Raw genomic sequence first — 23,936 nt, 5'->3', positions numbered from 1 at the left:
TGTCAGTTTCTCCCTTATATTCTCCCCTTGTACCTCAGGTACCAACCTCAATCTCAAATTCGCCTCTCTTTGCCTCAAGTCATTCATAGCAATCGCGTCCCATATTCCTTCTTGTGTTTTATTAATTTCTGAAGCTCTCATCCTTTCCTCTTCCCTCTTTACCTCTCTCATCTCCAATTTTGTTCTTTTCATTCCCTCCTCCAAACTTTGTGTTCTCTTTGTTACATCCCTCATTTGTCCTTTCAATTCATTAACTGTCAAATCAATTTTTTTTATCCATCTGCTCCAACCTTGTCTCTAAGTTTTTCTCACTTTGTTTAATATCTCTCCTTATCTCTGCAAGCATCTTTAATATGTCTCCTTTCAGTTCCATCTCCTGTTTGGATCCCCTTCTTTCCCCAGGTGTTGCACTTTCACTCCCTTTTTTCTGTGTGTGGGACATTCTCTTGTCTTAGTAATTTCCAATTAAAATTATAACATCCAAAGTTTTTTTAAAAAAAATCTTCTTGCCACTTGCTTGGCTAATCCCCAATCAAGTTTTATAACATCCAAAAATTGGGAGATTAAATTTTCTTGCCACTTGCTTGGCTAATCCAATCAAATTAGTTATGATCCATCATATGAAGTAATTATAATCCATCATACTGGAGAAGGGGGGTGAAATAGAACAATAGATAATAACAGATTAAGACGGAAGTAAAATAAGCAATAAAAAAGAAAAGTTGAATTATAAAACCGAATCAGAATACAAAGAAGGAAACAGAAAGACAAATTAAAAATTAAAATGTAAGATATCTGAGAAGAAATATTCTAATAAAAAATAAAAATAAAGAAAAAGAGAGGAAAGGGAAAACTAAAAGAGGCAAAGCTAGGTATAAAAATCCAAAAGGGGAGATTAAAAGGAGAAACCAAACAAAAAATCATACACCAAACCAACTCAAAGAATGATAAGGAAGGGCAAGACAAAAATTATAACACAGATAGTAGAGAAGAGACAAAACAAAAAAAGAAATAAAAAAAAGAAGGGGGGGAGAAGTCCCAGTCAATTTTCTTCACCAAAGCAGCTAAGCCCACATCAAAACAAAAACAAAAATAAAAGCGGAGGTCCAACAGAAATCGTCAGAGAGGGGAAGGAACGAAAAAAAGCTATTTTTATAGATGCAATCTAACGTCTCAAGAAGTATTTGGTGTCTCAAAAAAGAAAGTAAAAAATGGCGATGCTCACTATCCTTCCCACATCCTCAAAGAAACAGAAGTAAGGGACTTCTTCTCCCCCTCCTTGTTTCCACATAAAAATTAACCAAACTTAATAAAAAAAAACAGCTCAGTCTAGTTTGGCTTCTCACTTCCACATAAGGCTGCTTTGGCACAAAGAGAAATTTTAAAAAGAAATCAATAATAACTAGAGAAGGCTTCCAAACAATTGAAAATGCAGTTCATTAAAATCGAAAGTAAAAAAAAATTCTTAGAAGTTTCCTTTACCTGCAGTCCCAGAGGTCCACCAAAAAGACAAATAAAAAGTTCTTGTTCAGGGTTTTATCCCTTCCCTGCTTAAATCCACCTTCTTAAATTAAATAAATGTCTCTTTTAAGTTAAAAAATTCCGTAACTCACTGTTTCATCCGCTCTGTGGGAAATCTTTGCATATAAATAAGATTCCAGACGAGGCTGACCTCCTTCTTAGCACCCCGCTGCTTCCGAATAGTTCCAAATTAACACATCCCGATAGATATTGCCAATTAAATTTGTTTTTCTTACTGTTTGAGAATCAATTGCTGCAACGTGCAAGCCTGGGGCTGCGCTTCCAGAGGGTAGAATCTCGCCATTCTCTTCACCTCTAAACAGAGGCTACCTGACGGCAGAGGGACCCTGTGACATGCTTTCATGGATAAAAGAGATTTGAGTGTGCTTGCTGTGTATGATTATTCTACTTTCCTAGACCGCTTCTCTGCTCTTTCCATTCCAGTGAGTGCCCTCCCAGCCCCTGCCTAGCTACTTTGATATCTGCACATGGAATTTGCTAATTTCTTTTTTTTTTTTTTTTTTACACCCCAGGAGAAGGACAAGCCGAATGGATATTTCCACAATGAAAACCTAAAAGCTGTTGTGGGTAACTTATTTGCGGCTGGCATGGAGACCACTTCTACCACACTGCGCTGGGGACTGTTACTAATGATGAAATATCCTGAAATTCAGAGTGAGTGCTTTTCATTGGGTTGGCTCCCATTACTCTAGCTAGCATATCTTGATTCTAGTTATACATAACTACAGTGGTACCTCTGGTTACGTACTTAATTCGTTCCGGATGTCCGTTCTTAACCTGAAGAACCACTTTAGCTAATGGGGCCTCCCGCTGCCACCAGTGAATAGCATCTTCCACAACTTTTCCTTATGTTGTGAGATTGTGCTCATAGATCAGGCAGTCCCACTGCATAATTATCTGTCAGTTACACCAGGAAATCTGAAGATATGAGTTGATGGCAAACATATGCTTTTGAGTTTGGCATTTGAGCGGGGGACAAAAAAAAACCACCAATGAGTTTATTTTAACAAAAAAATTCCCCCTCCACTGCCCCCAGATAAGGTCCAAGAAGAAATTGCAAAGGTTGTTGGATCTTCTCAACCAAGGATTGAGCACCGAACAAAAATGCCCTATGTAGATGCAGTGATCCATGAGATCCAGAGATTTTCTGACATTATCCCAACAAATCTGTCACGTGCAACCACTGTGGATGTTACCCTCAAAGGCTACTTCATTCCAAAGGTAACCACTTTCATTAAACTGCATTCTTTGCTCAGCTGACTGCGATTGATATCTCCATTAATTAGGACATTACACTTTGGGCTAACCCTGGGAGCAGGCCCCACTGACCTCCTTGTAAAGTAGGGGGCCATTGCCCCCCTGGGGGCCACTGTTGGAGCCCCAGTTCCCTAGTCTGGGCCTACTTGCTTCTGCCTTCCTCGCTGCATACAGGTCTTTATTGAGTTATCCCAGAAAAGTTGGGCAAGGGGCTCAGTCAACTATTCTCTCAGTCCAATGATGACTGTTTAAGGAGATAATGGTATATAATCTCTGCTTTATATTCCGGATCATTTCTTGCTTTTTTTTTAAAAAAAGACATTGAGGACTATACCATAACGATTTGCTTGACAGCCCATATCCACTTTTTAAATAACTCTTGCTTTTCCTTTGCAGGGGACTCACATCATGCCACTACTGACCTCCGTGCTGCACGATGAATCTCAGTGGGAAAAACCATACCAATTCTATCCAGGGCACTTTCTTGACTCTGAAGGAAAGTTCATAAAGAGAGATGCATTCATGCCTTTCTCTGCAGGTAACTTATTTTGTGTCTATTTATACATATCCAATGTGAGCTTAATGAACAGGCCATCCTAAGTATATTAAAGGTAAAGGGACCCCTGACCATTAGGTCCAGTCATGACCGACTCTGGGGTTGCGGCGCTCATCTCGCTTTATTAGCCAAGGGAGCCAACGTACAGCTTCCAGGTCATGTGGCCAGCATGACTAAGCCACTTCTGGCGAACCAGAGCAGTGCACGGAAACGCCGTTTACCTTCCTGCAGCAGCGGTACCTATTTATCTACTTGTACTTTGACGTGCTTTCGAACTGCTAGGTTGGCAAGAGCAGGGACCAAGCAACGGGAGCTCACCCCGTCGCGGGGATTCAAACCGCCGACCTAGGCTCTGTCGTTTAACCCACAGCACCACCCGCGTTAATATACGTTAAGTATATTAACATAAAATAAAACTTTGATGGAGGACCCAGTCACAAACTTGGGAGCACTTATATCTGCCATTTAGAACGGCAATAAGATACCTAACATTATTCGTTTTCAGTAGGGCAACCTCTGGGCCAGTGGCCAAATTGGACTCTTCAAGGCTGTCTAACCACCCTCAGAACTTGGCTTTCTTTTTTTATATATATAATTTTTATTAACAGACCAATCATATCAAATCAAATCTCATAAATTCCGAATTACAGAGCCTAATTTTAAATTTTTGTTGGGGGTACCCATATTTCAAGTTCCGAAAGGGATCCAATCCTCTTGTTGCTGCTGCTTTAAAAGTCCACAAATCTGTCCAAATAATGTTCACAATTCTGTCCAATCCTTTCTTGCTGTTTTCCACATCTCTTCTAGTTGTTTTCATATATTTTTTCTTTCTTTTTGTCTTTGTGGCCTCTGATAGTCTCCATAAGCGGGTTGAAGCAAATTTGTATTCCTGTGTGGATTTTTCCGTTCGTCCAAGAGTCATATTTCAGACAGCTACCGTATTTCATCGCTTCCATAAAAAAAAAAAATTCTTGCTGTCTTCGTTAACTTTTCACAGGTCTGTCACCTCTTTCTCAGTCCTCAAGGAGGTTCTACCAGGAATCCAATATGAAAACAAAGCTTCCTCCTCCCGATCATAAATCTTTCGACAAGACCTGTCAAAATGGTGACTCCATTTTTGTTGCTGCACCATAAGGCCTTGTTCTTTTCTCGATCTCACAAGCCAAGCTTTTGGTAGTAAATCATTTCCACACAGTTTTAATCATCCTGCTTAGATCAGTTATGTGACGGTTCTTTTTGAGGAGGGGTTATTGGTTAATCACATAGAAGAAAAGGGGAGGAGTTTTTTTTCCCCCATCCAGTCCCGCGCCGGCATACTGAACCTGGTGTATTTTCTTCATGTTGTATTCCTTTAAATCCAACCCGTCGCTCTCATTTCACAGAGGTCACTTCAGTTAGCAGTCTTCACTCCCGTTCTTCACTTGAAATATGTGCATTTGCTTCTTTTTCCAATTATATATTTCGAGCTGATGCTGCCAGTGCGCTATCAGAGACAGCGTCCGGGAGAGCCAGACCCCACCCAAGGGCTTTGTGCCTAGTGCCCTCACCCCCTTCTTTCGAATCCGGGGGTGAATTATGGACACAGCAGGCAAGGCAGCATTCCCCATTCCCTTGGGGCAACGAAGGGAGGCTGCATACTCCCATATCAGCCTCTTAATTACCTCGTGTGGGTCGGAGAGATGTTATTGTCGGCCATCTTCCATTGCGCCCCCTGGCGGCCCCCCAGAACTTGGCTTTCAGTGGACCTGCTCTGTGTTCCCCTTGTGAGCTTTTGCCTGGCCAGAATGTGCTATTGATCTATACGATCTATACGATATACGATATCTTTATTGTCATTGTCCCTTGCGGAACAATGAAATTGAAAACTACATAAGACTACATTAAAACTACATAAAACTACCAGAAAACTACAGAAAACTACCAGAAAACTACATAAAACTACATAAAAGCTACATAAAACTGCTATAAAACTACATAAAACATTCAAAAACCCCTAAAAACTCTAAAACCCCATTTTAAAAAACACTATACTACAGAGACCCCTTATGCTGCGTTTAGAACCAGAATTGCATTAGTGTAGAAACTGTTTTTTTATAACCCTTTATAACCCTATACCTTCTTCCAGAAGGCAGAAGCTGAAAGAGATCATTTCCAGGGTGCGTACTATCATGTGCTATCTCTGCTGCTTTCTTATGGCACCTGGCAGCATAGATTTGATCTAAGGTGGGAAGAGTGCACCCAATAATTCTCTCTGCAGTCTTTACAACCCTGGATAGCATTATTTTTTCCCTGGCCGTGCAGCTCCCAAACCACACGCACAGACCATAAGTTAGTACGCTCTCCACAGTGCAATGGTAGAATGCCATCAACAGGTCCTTTGAGAGATTGTTTTTCCGGAGGATTCTCAGAAAATATAACCTCTGCTGTGCTCTCTTCACCAGGTCTTTGCTGTTCTCTCCCCAGGTTAGGTCGTCTCTCAACTCCATTCCCAGAAATCGAAACACTGAGACCTGTTCCACGCACTTCCCCTCAATAATAAGTGGCTGAATATTCAATTTACATTTCCTAAAGTCCACAATGATCTCTTTTGTTTTCTTTACGTTAAGCAGTAAGTTGTTTTTCCTGCACCACTCCCCCAACTGCTCAACTTCCTTCCTATAGGCCATCTCCCCCTCTCCAGCCGTAATTAAACCAACCACCGTTGTATCATCTGCGAACTTAATGATCTTATTACTGGGGTATTTGGGGGCACAGTCAGCTGTATAGAGCGTGTATAAAAGCAGGCTCAACACGCACCCCTGCGGCGTCCCCGTATTCGTGATGAGATCCGCAGAGACGTGGGAACCCAACCCGACCCTTTGGGAACGGTTTGATAGAAAGTCTAATATCCACCTGCACAAACATGGTGGAAGTCCCAGGTCTAATAATTTGGGCACCAATCTATGCGGAAGAATAGTATTAAATGCAGAACTAAGGTCTACAAATAACAGTCTCGCATAGTTTCCTTGCTTCTCCAAATGAGTCAGGACAGCATGTAAAGCCATTCCCACAGCATCCTCTGTGGATCTCTTTGCCTTGTACGCAAACTGGTAAGGGTCAAGCCCCACTGGCAGACAAGATAAGATGCACTTCCTCACCAGTTTTTCGAAACATTTCATTATAATGGGTGTCAGCGCCACAAGGCAAAAATCATTCCGACTGTCTATCTTTGATGTTTTTGGCAGGGGTATAAGGGTAGCGGATTTCAGACAGGGTGGAACAGTGGCTTGGGCCAGAGACTGGTTAAAAATCTTCATAAAGATTCCTGCCAGTTGGTCCGAACAATCTCTTAGCACCCTGCCAGCCACCCCATCCGGGCCCATAGCCTTCCTCGTGTTTACCTCCTTTAATATTCGTCTCACTTCTCCCTCTTCCACCCTGGCAGCATTTCCTGTAGGTAGTGACGCCAATAGCTCTGGCATCCCTGTTGGAGTTACTGTTGGTGTCACCTCAAATCGGGCAGAGAAGGTATTCAACTCTCCCACCAAGGAAGCAGTACTCTCTACCACTGATGAATTCCTTGATTTATAACCAGTCAGATGTTGGATTCCCTGCCACATTTGTCCAGTATCATGATTTCTCAGATGGTCCTCAATTTTTCCTCTGTACTCCGCCACCTGCTTGCTGTGGTGGAGAATGGATACAGGCTGTTTGGAGGATTAGGGTACAAGAAATTCTCAGACCGTGGGTTGAAAAACATTCACTCATCTTGGTTTTCAGCCCTGTAGAATGCTTCTTGCTGGGGGTTCATCTTCTGCATACTTGCCAACATTCCTCAGATGAAAATCAGGACATTTTTCATACCCATCCAACTCACCCTCCTCGAAAGACCATTTTTGGTCCCCTGCCCCCCGTCAGAAGAAGTCGAGTGCTGCCATTTCTAAACCAACAGGACTGACGACTTTCACCCTCCACTGTCCTGAGAAAACCTCTTAGTAGGGGAGGCACAAAAGGCACGTGCCGAATCCCAAGCCCACGGTCTTCCTCCGACCGTGTTTTTTTGCGGATCTCCGCCTCGCCGTGGCAGTCAGACCCTTCTGTCCAGAGAGCGATTTCCTCCGAGATGGAGGAAATCCGCCATTATCCAGACGCGCCAACCCGGAAGCTCACCGATAAACAAATTTTAGAAAGAGGCAAGATTAGACATGGATGCACCAAGCATATTTTAATAAATCCAGACTCCTTGTGCTCCATTCTGCTGCCCTCTGCCTCCCCCTCAGAGCCACTGCATCATCACAATAGTTCCCGGCAGACACATCCTCTCCTCCAGCAGCCGCTATGGAGGGGCAAGCGCTGGCTCATCCTTCTCCCCAAGCTCAGCAGGAGAGCATGCATTGTGGGACTGTCACTGGAGAATTGGGACACTTGGAGAACATGCATTTCTTCAAGATTAGTGTTCATTCTTGTTGCATTTTTGAATGGTATCATTATGAAATTTCAAACAGTAAGCAGTTCACTGCATTCCATTATAGATAAACCAATAAAATGTTATTTAGTAAGCAATGAACCCAGTTTCAATCCTACTTGCTCTTCCTTACAGGTCGGAGAGCATGTTTAGGTGAGAATCTTGCCAAAATGGAGCTCTTCCTCTTCTTTACAAGCCTCCTGCAGAGATTCACATTCCAGCTACCTCCTGGAACATCTGAAGATGACCTGGATCTTACCCCTGCTGTTGGGTTCACAACACCTCCCATGCCCCACCAACTCTGTGCTCTGCCACGTTCATAAGATGCAAAGTTCATGGGTTGCTTATCCTCCCTGTGTGTGCAATGCAAGCCTTTTTAAACACCCTTCTGAACCATGGACATTTTGGTTCATTAGATTTCCAGTCGGATTGGCCCATGATGTGTCACAAAATTAAGTGTTGCACACTTATGTTCTGCTTAATGTTTGTAGTAAACATTGTTAATTGTAGTGTTAATTGTAGTGCTTTAGTTCAGCCTAGGAATTTAATTTTGAAATTTATTTGATTCTGTTCAGGAAAAAAAATACCTACTATAATATATATACCAGTAATATATATAATCTATATATTTTGCGTCAAGCCACTTCATTCCTTTTATTTTATTGCATCATCATGTGATTCTATATGAAAGGCACTTTTAAAAACAAAGTTTTAAGCAATGGATGGTCAAAAAGGAGTAGTCAAATGCAGGTGCTTCTCCCCACTCTGATCAAGAGGCTCAGATTTTAACTGAGGGCCACAGGTATAGCAAGTCTACAGGTAAAAAAATAGATTAAGTCTTTCCATGTGAAAAAGTAAAGGGACCCCTGACCGTTAAGTCCAATGATAAATTCCACTGGTTTTTAAAATTTGCATCAGGAATCTGATTAAGAACATTGTCCCCAGATTTATCTATATTCTGAGAGGCCTTCCAGTTTTGATATCCAGATCATATTTCCAAAAGATAAACTCCCTGTTTAGGAAATGTCTTTGGGTCTTCGGATGATTTTACATAAATACAAAGCACCTTTGTATTTAAGTCTGTTAAAAAGATATGGAATACATTAGGCAATAAAAATAAATTTCATTCACTTTCAGATGCAAAACTTACTCTGTGGAGAAATTCTATTTTAAAAATTGGGGACGGGGGGGTATTATGGGAAAACTGGATGGGAGAAAGCACTGTTTTGGTTTCTTTGAATAAAGAGTTAACTTCCCTGGCACTGGTGGTGTTTTTATTGCTGACCTACACCTGCCTCCAGCTCCTGCCAGCTTATGAGGCCTGAAGGTCTCCACCTTCCCACTGCCCTGTAAGGCCCCTCCCCCAGCAGCCTACAGCTCCATCACCTTGCATCTCTTGACTCTGCCGTCTTCATTTCTCTCCATGTTCTGGGTGACCAGGGAGAAGGGAGCTGGTCGCAGCAGGAGGGGGAGACCCCTGGATGAGGCAGGCTGCATCATCTCTGTCCCCTGGCCCCTTCCTCTCCTGTCTGAACTGCTCTCTGCCCCAGCTTCTTCCTGCTCATGAAACCCTGTTACCTCTTCAGCTTCCAACACCTCCTCCTCCCAGTCAGCTCCCTCTTCTCCCACTGACCACTCATCCCACCACCAGTGCCCCGGCTCTGAACTTTCTCCCCCTGGGGGTTTCCCAGCTGCTGCCTCCCATCTCAGCCAGTCCAAGATACCTACCCACTTTGAACTTTTTATTTATTTACAGCCAAGTGGTGTGTAAATGTTAGGAAATAAATAAATAGGGCTCGGGTCCATCTTGCAGTCTCTTGTCATATCTTTCCCGACATTACGATGTTGTGCGCCCATGATGTCACATCTTGGGTGCAAGTTGGTGCTTCTGCTTTGGGCATAGAGATCAACCGGCAAAACTGGTTTCTTGTATTCACATGTTAACAAATGCCTTCAAATTGTCGCGAATTCTTCGCGGTGCTTTAGCAGAATGCTCAGAGTCCCAGGTTCTTCAGTGCAGTATTATTTATTGTGAGCTAAATATATACAAATATCTACAGAAGCAGTGCATACAGTCAGACAGAGTACCTGGCTGCACCTTAAAGCAAATGCGAAGACTCTTTCTCTCTTACTACACTCCTCTACACCACCACCATGACCTCTGGACATGTTTTCCTTTTAAACCAATGACAGCACATTACTGCTTAGTCATTCTGACCCAGTACCTCTATACAAGGTTTTGCATCAGCCTGTTGCATCAACTAGCAAACTCAAGCCTTCAGACTTACTTTCACAGCATTCTGTGAATCCCGACAAAATATCTCGAAGCATCATATTCCCAGTTAAATGTCCAAATATGAGCTAGTGGTAATGGCTTCACTTGGGAAATGCAACAACTGTACAAGCTGCAGAGACCTAAAAATAGTTTTTTATACAAGCAACTTATCTGTGAAACCCCTCATGATGAGCAAGTGGGCTTTTCAAATCCAGGGTTTGCACTCCCCTCCCTCTTCCTGTCAGTGGGGAATCCACGTCTGCCCACATCTGAAACAGTCCCCTCAAGTGTAGCATGTTGTTAAATCTGCGTACACAAGTAGCTAAGTCGTACACTCATACAATTATTCAGTTATTCACTTTAAGAAGACTGATTTCAAAAAGCTGAAGGAACTACTGGGTGAGATCCTATGGCCAGAAAGACTCAATAAGATGGTCCAAATTTCTACTGAAGTATCCTCACTGGACTCTTAACAAATATATTCCTCCCTGGGCCCACTAGAATTTCAGTGGTACCTCGGGTTACGAATGCTTCAAGTTACGTTTTGTTGGGTTACAAATAATTTTAACCCAGACGTGAATTTTCTGAGCTCTCGGAAGCCTCGCCCCTGCCAAGTCCCAACATCCATGGGGCCTACGCACGCCCCACAATTGGCCTCCAGCCGTGTGAGCTCTCCGAGGCCTCCACAAATGTCGGGAGCCAAGCCAATTGTGATTGTGGAAGAGGACCCTGAGCCCCCATCTAAACAATGACTCATCAGCGCAGGTAAGAAAAAAAATCACATTTTCATTTTGTACTGTTTTATTGATTTCAATTCTTGGTCAATGGCCTCGTTAGATAGTAAAATTTATGTAAAATTGCTGTTTTAGGGGTCGCTTTTCATCGTCTGGTTCCTGTTGAGTGTGTTTCATTTTTTAATTGAGTCCCTCGCTGCTAATCAGAGGCTTCCTGTTGAGTCTGCCAGCTATTGAGTCCCGAGCACCCACACAACACAGAAATTATAGTTGGAAGTCCTGTTTTTGCTATTTTTTTCCGTTTTGGTTGTCTGGCTTTTTCAATTTTTTGACGTGACTTTATTATATGGGACTGACTTGTGACTTCACTTTTGTGACTGTGGCTTGTGATTTCATATTTGTGACTTGTTTTTGTGACTGTGTGGAACCAAGTTCAGCTACTGGTTGATTGTGTGACTGCAGAAATGGATAAAAAAAAACCCCATTCAAACTGAATATCATCAGTTATTTTTTTTCATCTAAAATACTGTCTTATTTATTTTATAGTGCAAGTACATTGATTATTGCCTTCATTTTATGGATCAATGGTCTCGTTAGACAGTAAGATTCGTGTTAGGGCGTGTTTTTCATCGTCTGAAAAGGATCAATCCACTTTCTATTACTTTCAATGGGAAAGTCCACTTCAGATTAAGAATGCTTCAGGTTAAGAACGGACTTCCAGTACCAATTAAGTACTTAACCTGAGGTACCACTGGACCTGCTCTGATACCGTGGTAACCGCCTGTCAACACTTGAGCCTCCTGCCACCAGATGCAGAACAGCATGTGCTTAAAATGGCTGTAATCTGCCCAGGGACCTTATGGATCAAGAGCAACTATAAATAAAAGACATCATCATCAGCTAAACCACAATGTTGCACAAGCCAAGAGGAAGTATATCACACAAGTTTGTCTATGGAGCAAATAGTTCCAGAGATGACTGACAGAAGAGGGCCATGCTGCATAGTGCAGAAAATTGCACACACACACACACCAAAATATTTGTGCAGTATTTCCCCAAGAACATCTCCCTATGTTGCTGGCACCGGTATAATAATTAACTAAACTAGCTACGCACACATGGCGAATAGCAGAATATAGGCTATCTCAAAAATTTCTCACTAGTTCAATAATTACACAAGAGGATTTCTTAACAGTTGTTTGGGTTCCTTCCAACTCTCCAGTTCTGTGATTCTATAATGTTGTTTTAAAGCTGAACATTGGACTTCCCGAGAATTCAAAAGACGTTGAACGCTCTAGACGATGTTTTCATTTCGGGAAGAAAGCACCGCTGCTCAAGTAAGTACAAAGGGAATGCTGACTCATCAAGCGTAGCTTGCAACAAAATCTGGGGGAAAGTTCATTCCATTGAATGAAATGATTCATTAGACACAGTGCCTAGTATTTGCTGCTCATTTCAGCAAGCAGACATTGTCCGTGATCAAACTATGTTGTGACTTTCACAGTAATCGCTTCAGAAATTTGCTCACTGAAAAGAAATGGATTGGACTGAACAGATTCCAACATTGTTCCTGCTCATCCTTACAATTATATTCATTTGGAAATGGGGCAGTTTCTGGAATAGGAGCTCCAAAAATCTCCCACCAGGTCCGACACCTTTACCGCTTGTTGGGAATCTCCACATGATGGATCTGAAGAGACCTTACAGAACAATGTTAAAGGTAACGCTTTCTGTTCTTTCTGCATCGAGGCAAAGATTCTGTGGATCTTTTTAGGCCAGGTAGATGTCAGTGTTCCATCTCATAAATGCATATATGCAAAAATGATAAAACTATGTCAAGGATGGTTTATTCGTTTTTTTCTTCCTTTTTGTGTGTGATTGCTGTTATGGTTTAGGCTGATAGCTGATCTGTGCAGTGGAGGGACTGAGTCACTGGAGGAGGGGAATAGGAATGCCACAACCACCCTGGGAGCCTAGGGCTTGCTGATTAGAAGATCAGCAGTTCATATCCCCGCAACAGGGTGAGCTCCCGTTGCTCAGTCCCTGCTCCTGCCAACCTGGCAATTCAAAAGCACGTTAAAGTGCAAGTAGATAAATAAGTACCGTTCCGTAGGGACGGTAAACGGCGTTTCCATACGCTGCTCTGGTTCGCCAGAAGCGGCTTAGTCATGCTGGCCACATGACCCGGAAAACTGTCTGCAGACAAACACCAGCTCCCTTGGCCTGAAGCACGATGAGCACCGCAACCCCAGAGTCGTCCATAACTGGACTTAACAGTCAGGGGTCCCTTTACCTTTACCTTAACCAGCCTTATCCGCAAAAATTAGCTGCAAAATTATCGAACTTTTCAGTGTGAAGCCAGCACTTCTAAATGCATCATTTTAGAATCCACTCAAGTTTTCACAATTATCTTACGTGAAACAAAACAAAGCAATTATATTGCTGAATGTGGGCTTTTAAGTGTGCCCATGTCTGAAATTATGTTCTTATTGAGAATGTTCATCTGCACTGGAAGCAATCGCTGTTAAAAAAAAAAAAATCAAAGAGAACCGGATAACGTATAACACAAAATTAAGGGAAGAGGTGGGTCAACTACCGTATTTTTCGCTCCATAGGACGCACCTGACCAAATACACGCCAGGTTTTTAGAGCAGGAAAACAAGAAGAAAAATCTGACTAAAATGTTGTACTAAACTATTTCAAACAGCAAACTGGGTGGCTCCTGTCCGCTTTCCTGCTTTAAAGTGAGGCACAGTATACAATGAAGAGAATGGAAAAAGGGCAGACCTGGTGGTAGTATGGTTGCATTTTTTTTTGTAACATAAAATCATTCAATAAAAATTATTTTTTTGAAAAAGAGAATGTTCATCTCTTTGCAACACCCACAATTCCCATGATTCTTTGGGCAGGTGTAAAAAATTTTATTAGATTAAATCTAGGTCTCCAGGGTAATTTTATCTATAGTAGTAATAGTAGTAGTAGTAGTAGTAATAATAATAATAATAATAATAATAATAATAATAATAATAATAATAATTTATTTGTACCCCGCCCATCTGGCTGGGTTTCCCCAGCCACTCTGGGCAGCTTCCAACAAAGATGAAAAATACACTAAAATGTCACATATTAAAAACTTCCCTGCAGATGTCTTCTGAATGTCAGTTAGTTGTTTATCGCTTTGACATCTGATGGAAGGGCGTTCCACAGGGCGGGCGTTACTACCGAGAAGGCCCTCTACCTGGTTTCCTGTAACTTGGCCTCTCGCAGTGAGGGAACCTCCAGAAGGCCCTCAGAGCTGGACCAAAGGCAATATTGGAAAGCACTGGCACTCCTCGGGTGAAACATAGGAGCCTAATTATGAGCAGCCACAAGTGATAGCTCAGTTGGCTGAGCATGAGACTTTTAATCACAGGGTCGTGGGTTCGATCCCACGTTGGGCAAAAAGATTCCTACATTTCAGGGGGTTGGACTAGATGATCCTTGTGGTCCCTTCCAACTCTACAATTCTATGATTCTAACTTTCAATTTGTTAAAGAAGGAAAATTCACATCAGTTTTCAACATTATTTGTGATGAACAGTGCTTAGACATTTAAAGTTGATGAATTATACCATGCAATTATGTAAATGAAATCAGCTTTTATTTCAGATCTGTGACAGTATGTATGTATGTTTAGGGGGATTTATTTGATGTTTCTCTCTTTTGGCCATTGAACTCCAGTTGTCAAAAGAACATGGCCCCATCTTCCGCATCCAAATGGGATTCCAGAAAATGGTGGTGCTGACAGGGTATGAGACAGTCAAGGAGGCTCTGGTGAATCAGGCGGACGCATTTGCAGAGAGACCCACCATCCCAATTTTTGAGGACCATGCAAGAGGCTTTGGTGAGGCCTTTCCTTCTGTATAATAGCTTGTGCTGTTTGTGAAATTTAGGTATCATAGCAATATAGAATCTGTGCCAAAAGGTTCATAGAACTGATTCTTAGTTTCAATTATAGCATGGAGGACAGCCTGCCAATCGACCAGTGTAGCTGCAGCCATTGGATGGATAATGTCAGATGTCTTTGTCACTGCCAGCAAAGAGTAGTGTTGAGGGAATAGGAGAATCTGGTCATAAGATCATAGAATCATAGAATCATAGAGTTGGAAGAGACCACAAGGGCCATCGAGTCCAACCCCCTGCCAAGCAGGAAACACCATCAGAGCACTCCTGACATATGGTTGTCAAGCCTCTGCTTAAAGACCTCCAAAGAAGGAGACTCCACCACACTCCTTGGCAGCAAATTCCACTGTCGAACAGGTATTACTGTCAGGAAGTTCTTCCTAATGTTTAGATAGAATCTTCTTTCTTGTAGTTTGGATCCATTGCTCCGTGTCCGCTTCTCTGGAGCAGCAGAAAACAACCTTTCTCCCTCCTCTATGTGACATCCTTTTATATATTTGAACATGGCTATCATATCACCCCTTAACCTCCTCTTCTCCTGGCTAAACATGCCCAGCTCCCTTAGCCGTTCCTCATAAGGCATCGTTTCCAGGCCTTTGACCATTTTGGTTGCCCTCCTCTGTACACGTTCTAGTTTGTCAGTGTCCTTCTTGAACTGTGGTGCCCAGAACTGGACACAGTACTCCAGGTGAGGTCTGACCAGAGCAGAATACAGTGGCACTATTACTTCCCTTGATCTAGATGCTATACTCCTATTGATGCAGCCCAGAATTGCATTGGCTTTTTTAGCTGCCGCGTCACACTGTTGGCTCATGTCAAGTTTGGGGTCAACCAAGACTCCTAGATCCTTTTCACATGTACTGCTCTCAAGCCAGGTGTCACCCATCTTGTATTTGTGCCTCTCATTTTTTTTTGCCCAAGTGCAATACTTTACATTTCTCCCTATTAAAATTCATCTTGTTTGTTTTGGCCCAGTTCTTTAATCTGTCAAGGTCGTTTTGAAGTGTGATCCTGTCCTCTGGGGTGTTAGCCACCCCTCCCAGTTTGGTGTCATCTGCAAATTTGATCAGGATGCCTTTGAGTCCATCATCCAAGTCGTTGATAAAGATGTTGAATAAGACCGGGCCCAAGACAGAACCCTGTGGCACCCCACTAGTCACTCTGTACCGTTACAGCTGAAGGGCCGTAAACTGAAGAACCCCCTCTCCAATTGTGTTCTGAGGGTACAATCCATAGGGATATTGCTGAAGTTCTGCAGCGTGTGTGTCTTATCAGAGACCAGATGAGGGACCAGCTGAGAGGCATCCTCAGTTCCACAGAAGAAGGGTGAGATAAGCCAAAACATATTATTGTAGCCATGATAACTTGAAACTTGATCTCTGCTCTTCAGGTGTTGTTTTTTCACATGGTGAAAACTGGAAAGCGATGCGGCGGTTCTCACTAAGCACATTACGGGACTATGGCATGGGGAAAAGGTCATTAGAGGACAGAATTGTGGAAGAATGCAGTGTCCTGATTAAGACGTTTGAATCTTACCAAGGTGGGTTAGTGTTTCCCTCTACTCCTCCAGGGCAAAACAACACTCCATTAGATGCCCACAATATTGTGTTACATACATATTGCTAACTCTCAGAACTATAGTAACCAGGATTCCCTGTGAAGAAGTAACCAATCTGCAGTGTTCAGGTCAGTGTGAGGTAATGCTGGCCTCTGTCCCTCTTTCCTGTCCTCCCTCCTATGATCCCCTCTTTCATCTCTGCCTCCCAAAGGCTTGCACAGCTGTTTGTTGCAGCAGCCCTGGCTTCAAGCTCCCAAGGAGAGCGGAGAGGAGAAGAGGTTGAGGGAACACTTCATGAGGGAGGGTGTTTGAAAAAGGGTGAGAGGCCGCCGGCTCTGCAGGCAAGGGGTGACATAACTGGCTCCTGAGGCTTGGAGTGCATTAGCCTCACAGGAAAACCACAGAAAGAATGTAGCTGGTCAAGGGAGTCATGGTCTCAAAAAGGATGAAGACCTCTGCTTAGGTATATACTGCCCATGACTCTTTTTAGCATTGCTTAACTCAGATATCTTCACGTACACTAGAATTTAGGATCAGTTTCTAAAATAAATGTGCTCAATACATCGGTAGGAACCTAAGACAGAGAAGAGCTATTCTACTTGGTATTTCATCTGAGCATTGTTTAATATTTATGTATAGGACAACCATTTGAAACCGCCACAATTATGAATGCCGCTGTTGCCAATATCATAGTGTCCATCCTACTAAACAAGCGATTTGAATACGAAGACTCCACATTTAGAAAACTTCTGAAGTTGGTCAACGAAAATCTCCAGCTTTTGGGAAGCCCCTCTGTCATGGTAATCTAAGTTTTTCAAATGGAAAAGAAATAGTTGGTTGTATTCACATAATATTCAATGTGTGTTGCGTAAGATCCCAGGACAGCATTTTGCAGTTTTTAGGAGGGGAGAGGTATTGCATATTTGCAAGGGAAAGTATTAGTAGAAAGGAATTGCAATCTTCAGGTATTAAGGAAAGCAGAGAAATTAATACTCACCTTCCAAAGTAAAGGTATGTTGGCCAAATAATACAAATAATTATTCGGTTTAGATCAATCATCCTTCAGTTTTGAGCAGAAGTGACAAAGAGACATTAATTCTCCAGTTTCTAAAGATGAATGGAAGTGGTTATAATTTTCAAAGAGACAATTGTTGGAAATTCCCTGCTGTCCCTGCTGTTGCACCACTGCCAGCCATATCTCAGTTTTGCCCATGCCACCATGGCTGCTGCCACAGTGCCCTGTTTTGTGGCAGCACTGTGAGTGACACCATGGGTCTGTGGGGGACAGTGCCAGGGGCGCATTTTGCTGCCCCTGGGCTCTTCTGGTTGACCTCTGTCTAGGGGCTTGTCCACATCTGAGCAAACTGCTAATCCACAAGTACAAGGGGGCTCCATAACTGCAACAGCACATAAGAAAACGGCCTCCAGCCTTGGCCTCTAAGGGATATTTACTCAGCGTTGCTCCAACCCAAATACATTATTGTTCTGTGTCATTGTTTATTCCTCTGTGGAAGATGAGATATTTGGAGTACCACCTGAGAATTAAGCACTGGGCTTTTCTCTTTGTCATATTTTATCCTTACAGCTGTATAATATATTTCCTGCTCTTGGCTCGCTTTTGGGAGCCCGTAAAACTATCCTTCAAAACAAAGATGAGATGCATGCCTTCATAAATGCCACCTTCATAAAACACCTCAGAGATCTGGATGAAAATGACCAAAGGAGCTTGATTGATTCATTTCTTCTGAAACAGCAAGAGGTAATGGAGTCTTTTAAGCCTGCCAATATTTTTTTTAATAATAATATAAAGCTTTGGCTAATATCTGGAGTCTGTGACCTGATTGCTTGCAGGGCTGTTTTCCAGTGGGACTCCCGCTCCTCTCAAAAGACAAAGAAAAAAAACACCTTTGAGATACTGTAGCTCAGTTGGTTGGAACACGTTGCTGCATACGCCAAGGTTGCAGATTCGATCCTGTAAGGGACAGCTGCAGTCCTACACTGCACATGTTTGGAACAGATGATCCTCAGGGTCCTTCCAACTCTATGATTCCATGATTCCAAGACTAGTCCAACACGTCATGTTCCCCCTCCCCCCCAGTATTTCTCTTGCACCACACTCCTTTCTTCTGCCTGTGACATGCTTTCATGGAGAAAAGAGATTTGAGTGTGCTGGCTGTGTATGATTTTTCTACATTCCTAGACAGCTTCTCTGCTCTTTCCATTCCAGTGAGTGCCCTCCCAGCCCCTGCCTAGCTACTTTGATATCTGCACATGGAATTTACTAATTTCTTTTTTTTTTTTACACCCCAGGAGAAGGACAAGCCGAATGGATATTTTCACAATGAAAACCTAAGATCCCTTGTGAGTAACTTATTTGCTGCTGGCATGGAGACCACTTCTACCACACTGCGCTGGGGACTGTTACTAATGATGAAATATCCTGAAATTCAGAGTGAGTGCTTTTCATTAAGTTGGCTCCCATTACTCTAGCTAGCATATCTTTGATTCTAGTTATACATAACTAGAGTGGTGCCTCTGGTTACGTACATAATTCTTTCTGGATGTCCGTTCTTAACCTGAAACTGTTCTTAACCGGAAGCACTTCTTTAGCTAATGGGACCTCCCTCTGCCACTGCACCGCTGGAGCGCGATTTCTGTTCTCATCCTGAAGCAAAGTTCTTAACGCGAGGTACTATTTCTGGGTTAGCGGAGTCTGTAACCTGAAGCGTATGTAACCCGGGGTACCACTGTATCTGGGGCCCGGGAAGCTGGGGGGTTGAGCCCCACAATTTTCAATGAGGGAGATGCCCCCCCTCAATATTCCACAATCGGGTGGGCCCTGTTGGGCCTAGTTTCACTGTCTGAGATCACATATGTCAGCCCCCCCCAATGTTGGGTGTAACCATGCTGACTTTTGGTTCCTATATAACTATAAGCAAATTCTCAGGTGACTAGCATCTTCAACAACCTTGCCTTATATTGTGAGATTGTGCTCATAGATCAGGCAGTCCCATTGCATAATTAGCTGTCAGTTACTCCAGGAAATCTGAAGATATGAGTTGGTGGCAAACATATGCTTTAACAAAAAAATTCTCCCTCCACTGCCCCCAGAAAAGGTGCAAGAAGAAATTGCGAAGGTTATTGGATCTTCTCAACCAAGGATTGAGCACCGAACAAAAATGCCCTATGTAGATGCAGTGATCCATGAGATCCAGAGATTTTCTGACATTGTCCCCACAAATATTCCACATGCCACCACTGTGGATGTTACCCTCAAAGGCTACTTCATTCCAAAGGTAATCACTTTGATTAAACTGCATTCTTTGCTCAGTTGACTGCGATCAATTTCTTCATTAATTAGGACATTACACTTTAGGCTAAGAAGAAGAAGTGTTTGGATATGATATCGCGCTTTATCACTACCCAAAGGAGTCTCAAAGCTGCTAACGTTCTCCTTTCCCTTCCTCCCCCACAACAAACACTCTGTGAGGTGAGTGGGGCTGAGAGACTTCAGAGAAGTGTGATTGGCCCAAGATTATGAGTCCACCAGATTACGAGTCCACTGCTCTGAACCACTAGGAGCAGGCCCCACTGATCTCCTTGTAAAGTAGGGGGCCATTGCCCCCCTTGGGGCCCCTGTTGGAGCCCCAGTTCCCTAGTCTAGGCCTACTTGCTTCTGCCTTCCTCACTGCATACAGGTCTTTATTGAGTCATCCCAGAAAAGTTGGGCAAGGGGCTCAGTCAACTATTCTCTCGGCCCAATGATGACTGTTTAAGGAGATAATGGTATCTAATCTCTGGATTAGAATCCGGATTGTTTCTTGCTTTAAAAGAAAAGACATTGAGGACTATACTATAACGAGTCTCCTTCTTTGGAGGTCTTTAAGCAGAGGCTTGACAACCATATGTCAGGAGTGCTCTGATGGTGTTTCCTGCTTGGCAGGGGGTTGGACTTGTGGTCTCTTCCAACTCTATGATTCTATGATTTGCTTGACAGCCCATATCCATTTTTTAAATAACTCTTGCTTTTCCTTTGCAGGGGACTCAGATCATGCCACTACTGACCTCCGTGCTGCATGATGAATCTCAGTGGGAAAAGCCATACCAATTCTATCCTGAGCACTTTCTTGACTCTGAAGGAAAGTTCATAAAGAGAGATGCATTCATGCCTTTCTCTGCAGGTAACTCATTTTCTGTCTATTTATACCTATCCAATGTGAGCTTAATGAGCAGGCCATCCTAGTATATTAACATAAAATAAAACTTGGATGGAAGACACAATCCCAAACTGTCATTTAGAACTGGAATAAGATACGCAACATCATTCATTTTCTGTAGAGCCACTTCTGGGCCAGTGGCCAAATGGGACTCTTCAAGGCTCTCTAACCACCCTCAGAACTTCCCCCAGGCCTTGGCTTTCAGTGGACCTGCTCTGTGTTCCCCTCGTGGGCTTTTGCCTGGCCGGAATGTGTCATTGATCTATGATAATGCCACCTGCTTGCTGTGGTGGAGAATGGACACAGGCTGTTTGGAGGATTAGGGTACAAGAAACTCTCAGACCATGGGCTGAAAAACATTCACCATGAACCCAGTTTCAATCCTGCTTGCGCTTCCTTACAGGTCGGAGAGCATGTTTAGGTGAGAATCTTGCCAAAATGGAGCTCTTCCTCTTCTTTACAAGCCTCCTGCAGAGATTCACATTCCAGCTACCTCCTGGAACATCTGAAGATGACCTGGATCTTACCCCTGCTGTTGGGTTCACAACACCTCCCATGCCCCACCAACTCTGTGCTCTGCCACGTTCATAAGATGCAAAGTTCATGGGTTGCTTATCCTCCCTGTGTGTGCAATGCAAACCTCTTTTGAAACACCCTTCTGAACCATGGACATTTGGGTTCAGTAGACTTCCAGTCGGATTGGCCCATGATGTGTCACAAAACTTAAGTGTTGCACACTTATGTTCTGCTTAATGTTTGTAGTAAATACGATTCCGTGTTAATTGTAGTGCTTTAGTTCAGCCTGGGAATTAAATTTTGAAATTTACTTGAATCTGTTCAGAAAAAAATTTTCCTACTATAATCTATATACCGGTAATATATATAATCTACATATAATCTATATATTTTGTGTCAAGCCACTTCATTCCTTGTGTATTTTACTGCTTCATCATGTGGTTCTAAGTGAAGGGCACTTTTAAAAACAAAGATTTAAGTGATGGATGGTCAAAAAGGAGTAGTCAAACGCAGGTGCTTCTCCCCACTCTGATCAAGAGGCTCAGATTTTAACTGAGGGCCACAGGTATAGCAAGTCTACAGGTAACAAAATAGATTAAGTCTTTCCATGTGAAAAGAGCAATGATAAATTCCACTGGTTTTTAAAATTTACATCAGGAATTTGATTAAAAACATTAAAAACTTTCTGTGTAAAAATCCTGTTTTAAAAATTGGGGTGGGTATGGAAAAACTGGGTGGGAGATGCTGTGATCACTAGGCCTGCCCTATTTTGCTTTCTTTGAATAAAGAGTTAACTTCCCCGGCACTGGTGGTGTTTTTATTGCTGACCTACACCTGCCTCCAGCTCCTGCCAGCTTACGAGGACTGAAGGTCTCCACCTTCCCACTGCCCTCTAAGGCCCCTCCCCCAGCAGCCTTGCATCTCATGACTTTGCCATCTTCATTTCTCTCCATGTTCTGGTTGACCAGGGTGAAGAGAGCTGGTCGCAGCAGGAGGGGGAGACTCCCTGGATGAGTCAGGCTTCTCACTTCCCTCCACAACATGTACAGAAACAGTCTTCCTGACTGTTGGACCCAGTATTGGTCCAGTCTATTTAATTAACTAAACTAATGTCCTAGTGGTGGATTGTTTACATGAATAGCAAAAAGGGAGCTGGTCGCAGCAGGAGGGGGAGACTCCCCGGATGAGGCAAGCCTCATCATCTCTGTCTCCTGGCCCCCTTCCTCTCCTGTCTGAACTGTTCTCTGCCCCAGCTTCTTCCCACTCACGAAACCCTGTTATCTCTTCAGCTTCCAACACCTCCTCCTCCCAGTCAGCTCACTCTTCTCCCACTGACCACCCATCCCACCACCAGTGCCCCGACTCTGAACCTTCTCCCTCTGAACCTTCTCCCTCTGGGGGTTTCCCAGCTGCTGCCTCTCATCACAGCCAGTCCATGATACCTACCCACTTTGAGCTTCTTCTTTTTTTACAGCCAAGTGGTATATAAATGTTATGAAAGAAATAAATAGGGCTCGGGTCCATCTTGCAGTCTCTTGTCATATCTCTCCCGACATTGTGATGTTGTGCACTCCTGATGTCACATCTTGGGTGCAAGTTAGTCCCTCTGCTTCGGGCATAGAGATCAACTGACTTGTATTCACATGTTAACAAATGCCTTCAAATATCTCGAAGCATCATATTCCCAGTTAAATGTCCAAATATGAGCTAGTGATAATGGTTTCACTTGGGAAATACAACAACTGTACAAGCTGCAGAGACCTAAAAATAGTTTTTCATACAAGCAACTTATCTGTGAAGCCCCCTCATGCGGAGAGAGTGGGCTCTTCAAATCCAGGGTTTGCACTCCCCTACCAATTCCTGTCAGTGGGGAATCCACGTCTGCCCACATCTGAAACAGTCCCCTCAAGCGTAGCATGTTGTTCAATCTGCGTACACAAGTAGCTAAGTTGTACACTCATACAATTATTCACAGTTATTCACTTTAAGAAGGCTGTTTTCAAAAAGCTGAAAGTGAGATCCTATGGTCAGAAACACTCAATAAGATGGTCCAAATGCTGAAATTTCTTCTGAAGTATTGCTCACTGGACACTTAACATATATATTCCTCCCTGGGCCCACTAGAATTTCAGTGGTACCTCGGGTTACGAATGCTTCAAGTTAAGTTTTGTCGGGTTACAAATAATTTTAACCCAGACGTGAGTTTTCTGAGCTCTCGGAGGCCTCGCCCCTGCCAAGTCCCAACATCCGTGGGGCCTACGCATGCTCCACAATTGGCCTCCAGCCGTGGGAGCTCTCTGAGGCCTCCGCAAATGCCGGGAGCCAAGCCAATTGTGATTGTGGAAGAGGACCCTGAGCCCCCATCCAAACAATGACTATCATCAGCGCAGGTAAGGGAAAAAAAATCACATTTTCATTTTGTACTGTTTTATTGATTTCAATTTATGGATCAATGGCCCGTTAGATAGTAAAATTTATGTAAAATTGCTGTTTTAGGGGTCGCTTTTCATCGTCTGGTTCCTGTTGAGTGTGTTTCGTTTGTTAATTGAGTCCCTCACTGCTAATCAGAGGCTTCCTGTTGAGTCTGCCAGCTGTTGAGTCCCGAGCACCACAGAAATTATAGTTGGAGGTCCTGTTTTTGCTATTTTTTTGTGTGTTTTGGTTGTCTGGCTTTTTTGATTTTTTGACGTGACTTGTTCTTCATTTTATGGGACTGACTTGTGACTTCACTTTTGTGACTATGGCTTGTGATTTCATATTTGTGACTGGTTTTTGTGACTGTGTGGAACCAAGTTCAGCTGGTTGATTGTGTGACTGCAGAAATGGATAAAAGCCCCCCATCCAAACTGACTATCATCAGCTAATTTTTTTCATCTAAAGTGCTGTCTTATTTATT

General features: G+C 43.1%; 1 protein-coding gene across 1 annotated transcript in view; it reads left to right on the top strand.

The window, feature by feature from the left end:
- The window catches only part of LOC310673755 (uncharacterized protein), a 32,332-nt gene extending 10,493 nt beyond the window's left edge, over positions 1 to 21,839 (top strand). The window contains exons 6-19 of the mRNA XM_083432343.1: positions 2,055 to 2,196; positions 2,579 to 2,763; positions 3,196 to 3,337; positions 7,935 to 8,116; positions 12,060 to 12,145; positions 12,339 to 12,528; positions 14,528 to 14,690; positions 16,140 to 16,289; positions 16,947 to 17,107; positions 17,893 to 18,066; positions 18,618 to 18,759; positions 19,419 to 19,603; positions 20,347 to 20,488; positions 20,928 to 21,839. Of these exons, the coding sequence (XP_083288469.1) occupies positions 2,055 to 2,196; positions 2,579 to 2,763; positions 3,196 to 3,337; positions 7,935 to 8,116; positions 12,060 to 12,145; positions 12,339 to 12,528; positions 14,528 to 14,690; positions 16,140 to 16,289; positions 16,947 to 17,107; positions 17,893 to 18,066; positions 18,618 to 18,759; positions 19,419 to 19,603; positions 20,347 to 20,488; positions 20,928 to 21,115 (2,232 nt within the window). The 3' untranslated portion in view covers positions 21,116 to 21,839. The remainder of the gene's footprint in view (positions 1 to 2,054; positions 2,197 to 2,578; positions 2,764 to 3,195; positions 3,338 to 7,934; positions 8,117 to 12,059; positions 12,146 to 12,338; positions 12,529 to 14,527; positions 14,691 to 16,139; positions 16,290 to 16,946; positions 17,108 to 17,892; positions 18,067 to 18,617; positions 18,760 to 19,418; positions 19,604 to 20,346; positions 20,489 to 20,927) is intronic.
- Positions 21,840 to 23,936: the final 2,097 nt, after the last annotated feature.

The sequence above is a fragment of the Podarcis tiliguerta genome, assembly GCF_965153285.1.
Source record: "Podarcis tiliguerta genome assembly, chromosome: 3".
Taxonomy (NCBI): Eukaryota; Metazoa; Chordata; class Lepidosauria; order Squamata; family Lacertidae; genus Podarcis; species Podarcis tiliguerta.
The sequence above is the reverse complement of the archived record's forward strand: the minus strand, read 5'-3'. Positions and strand labels throughout refer to the sequence as shown.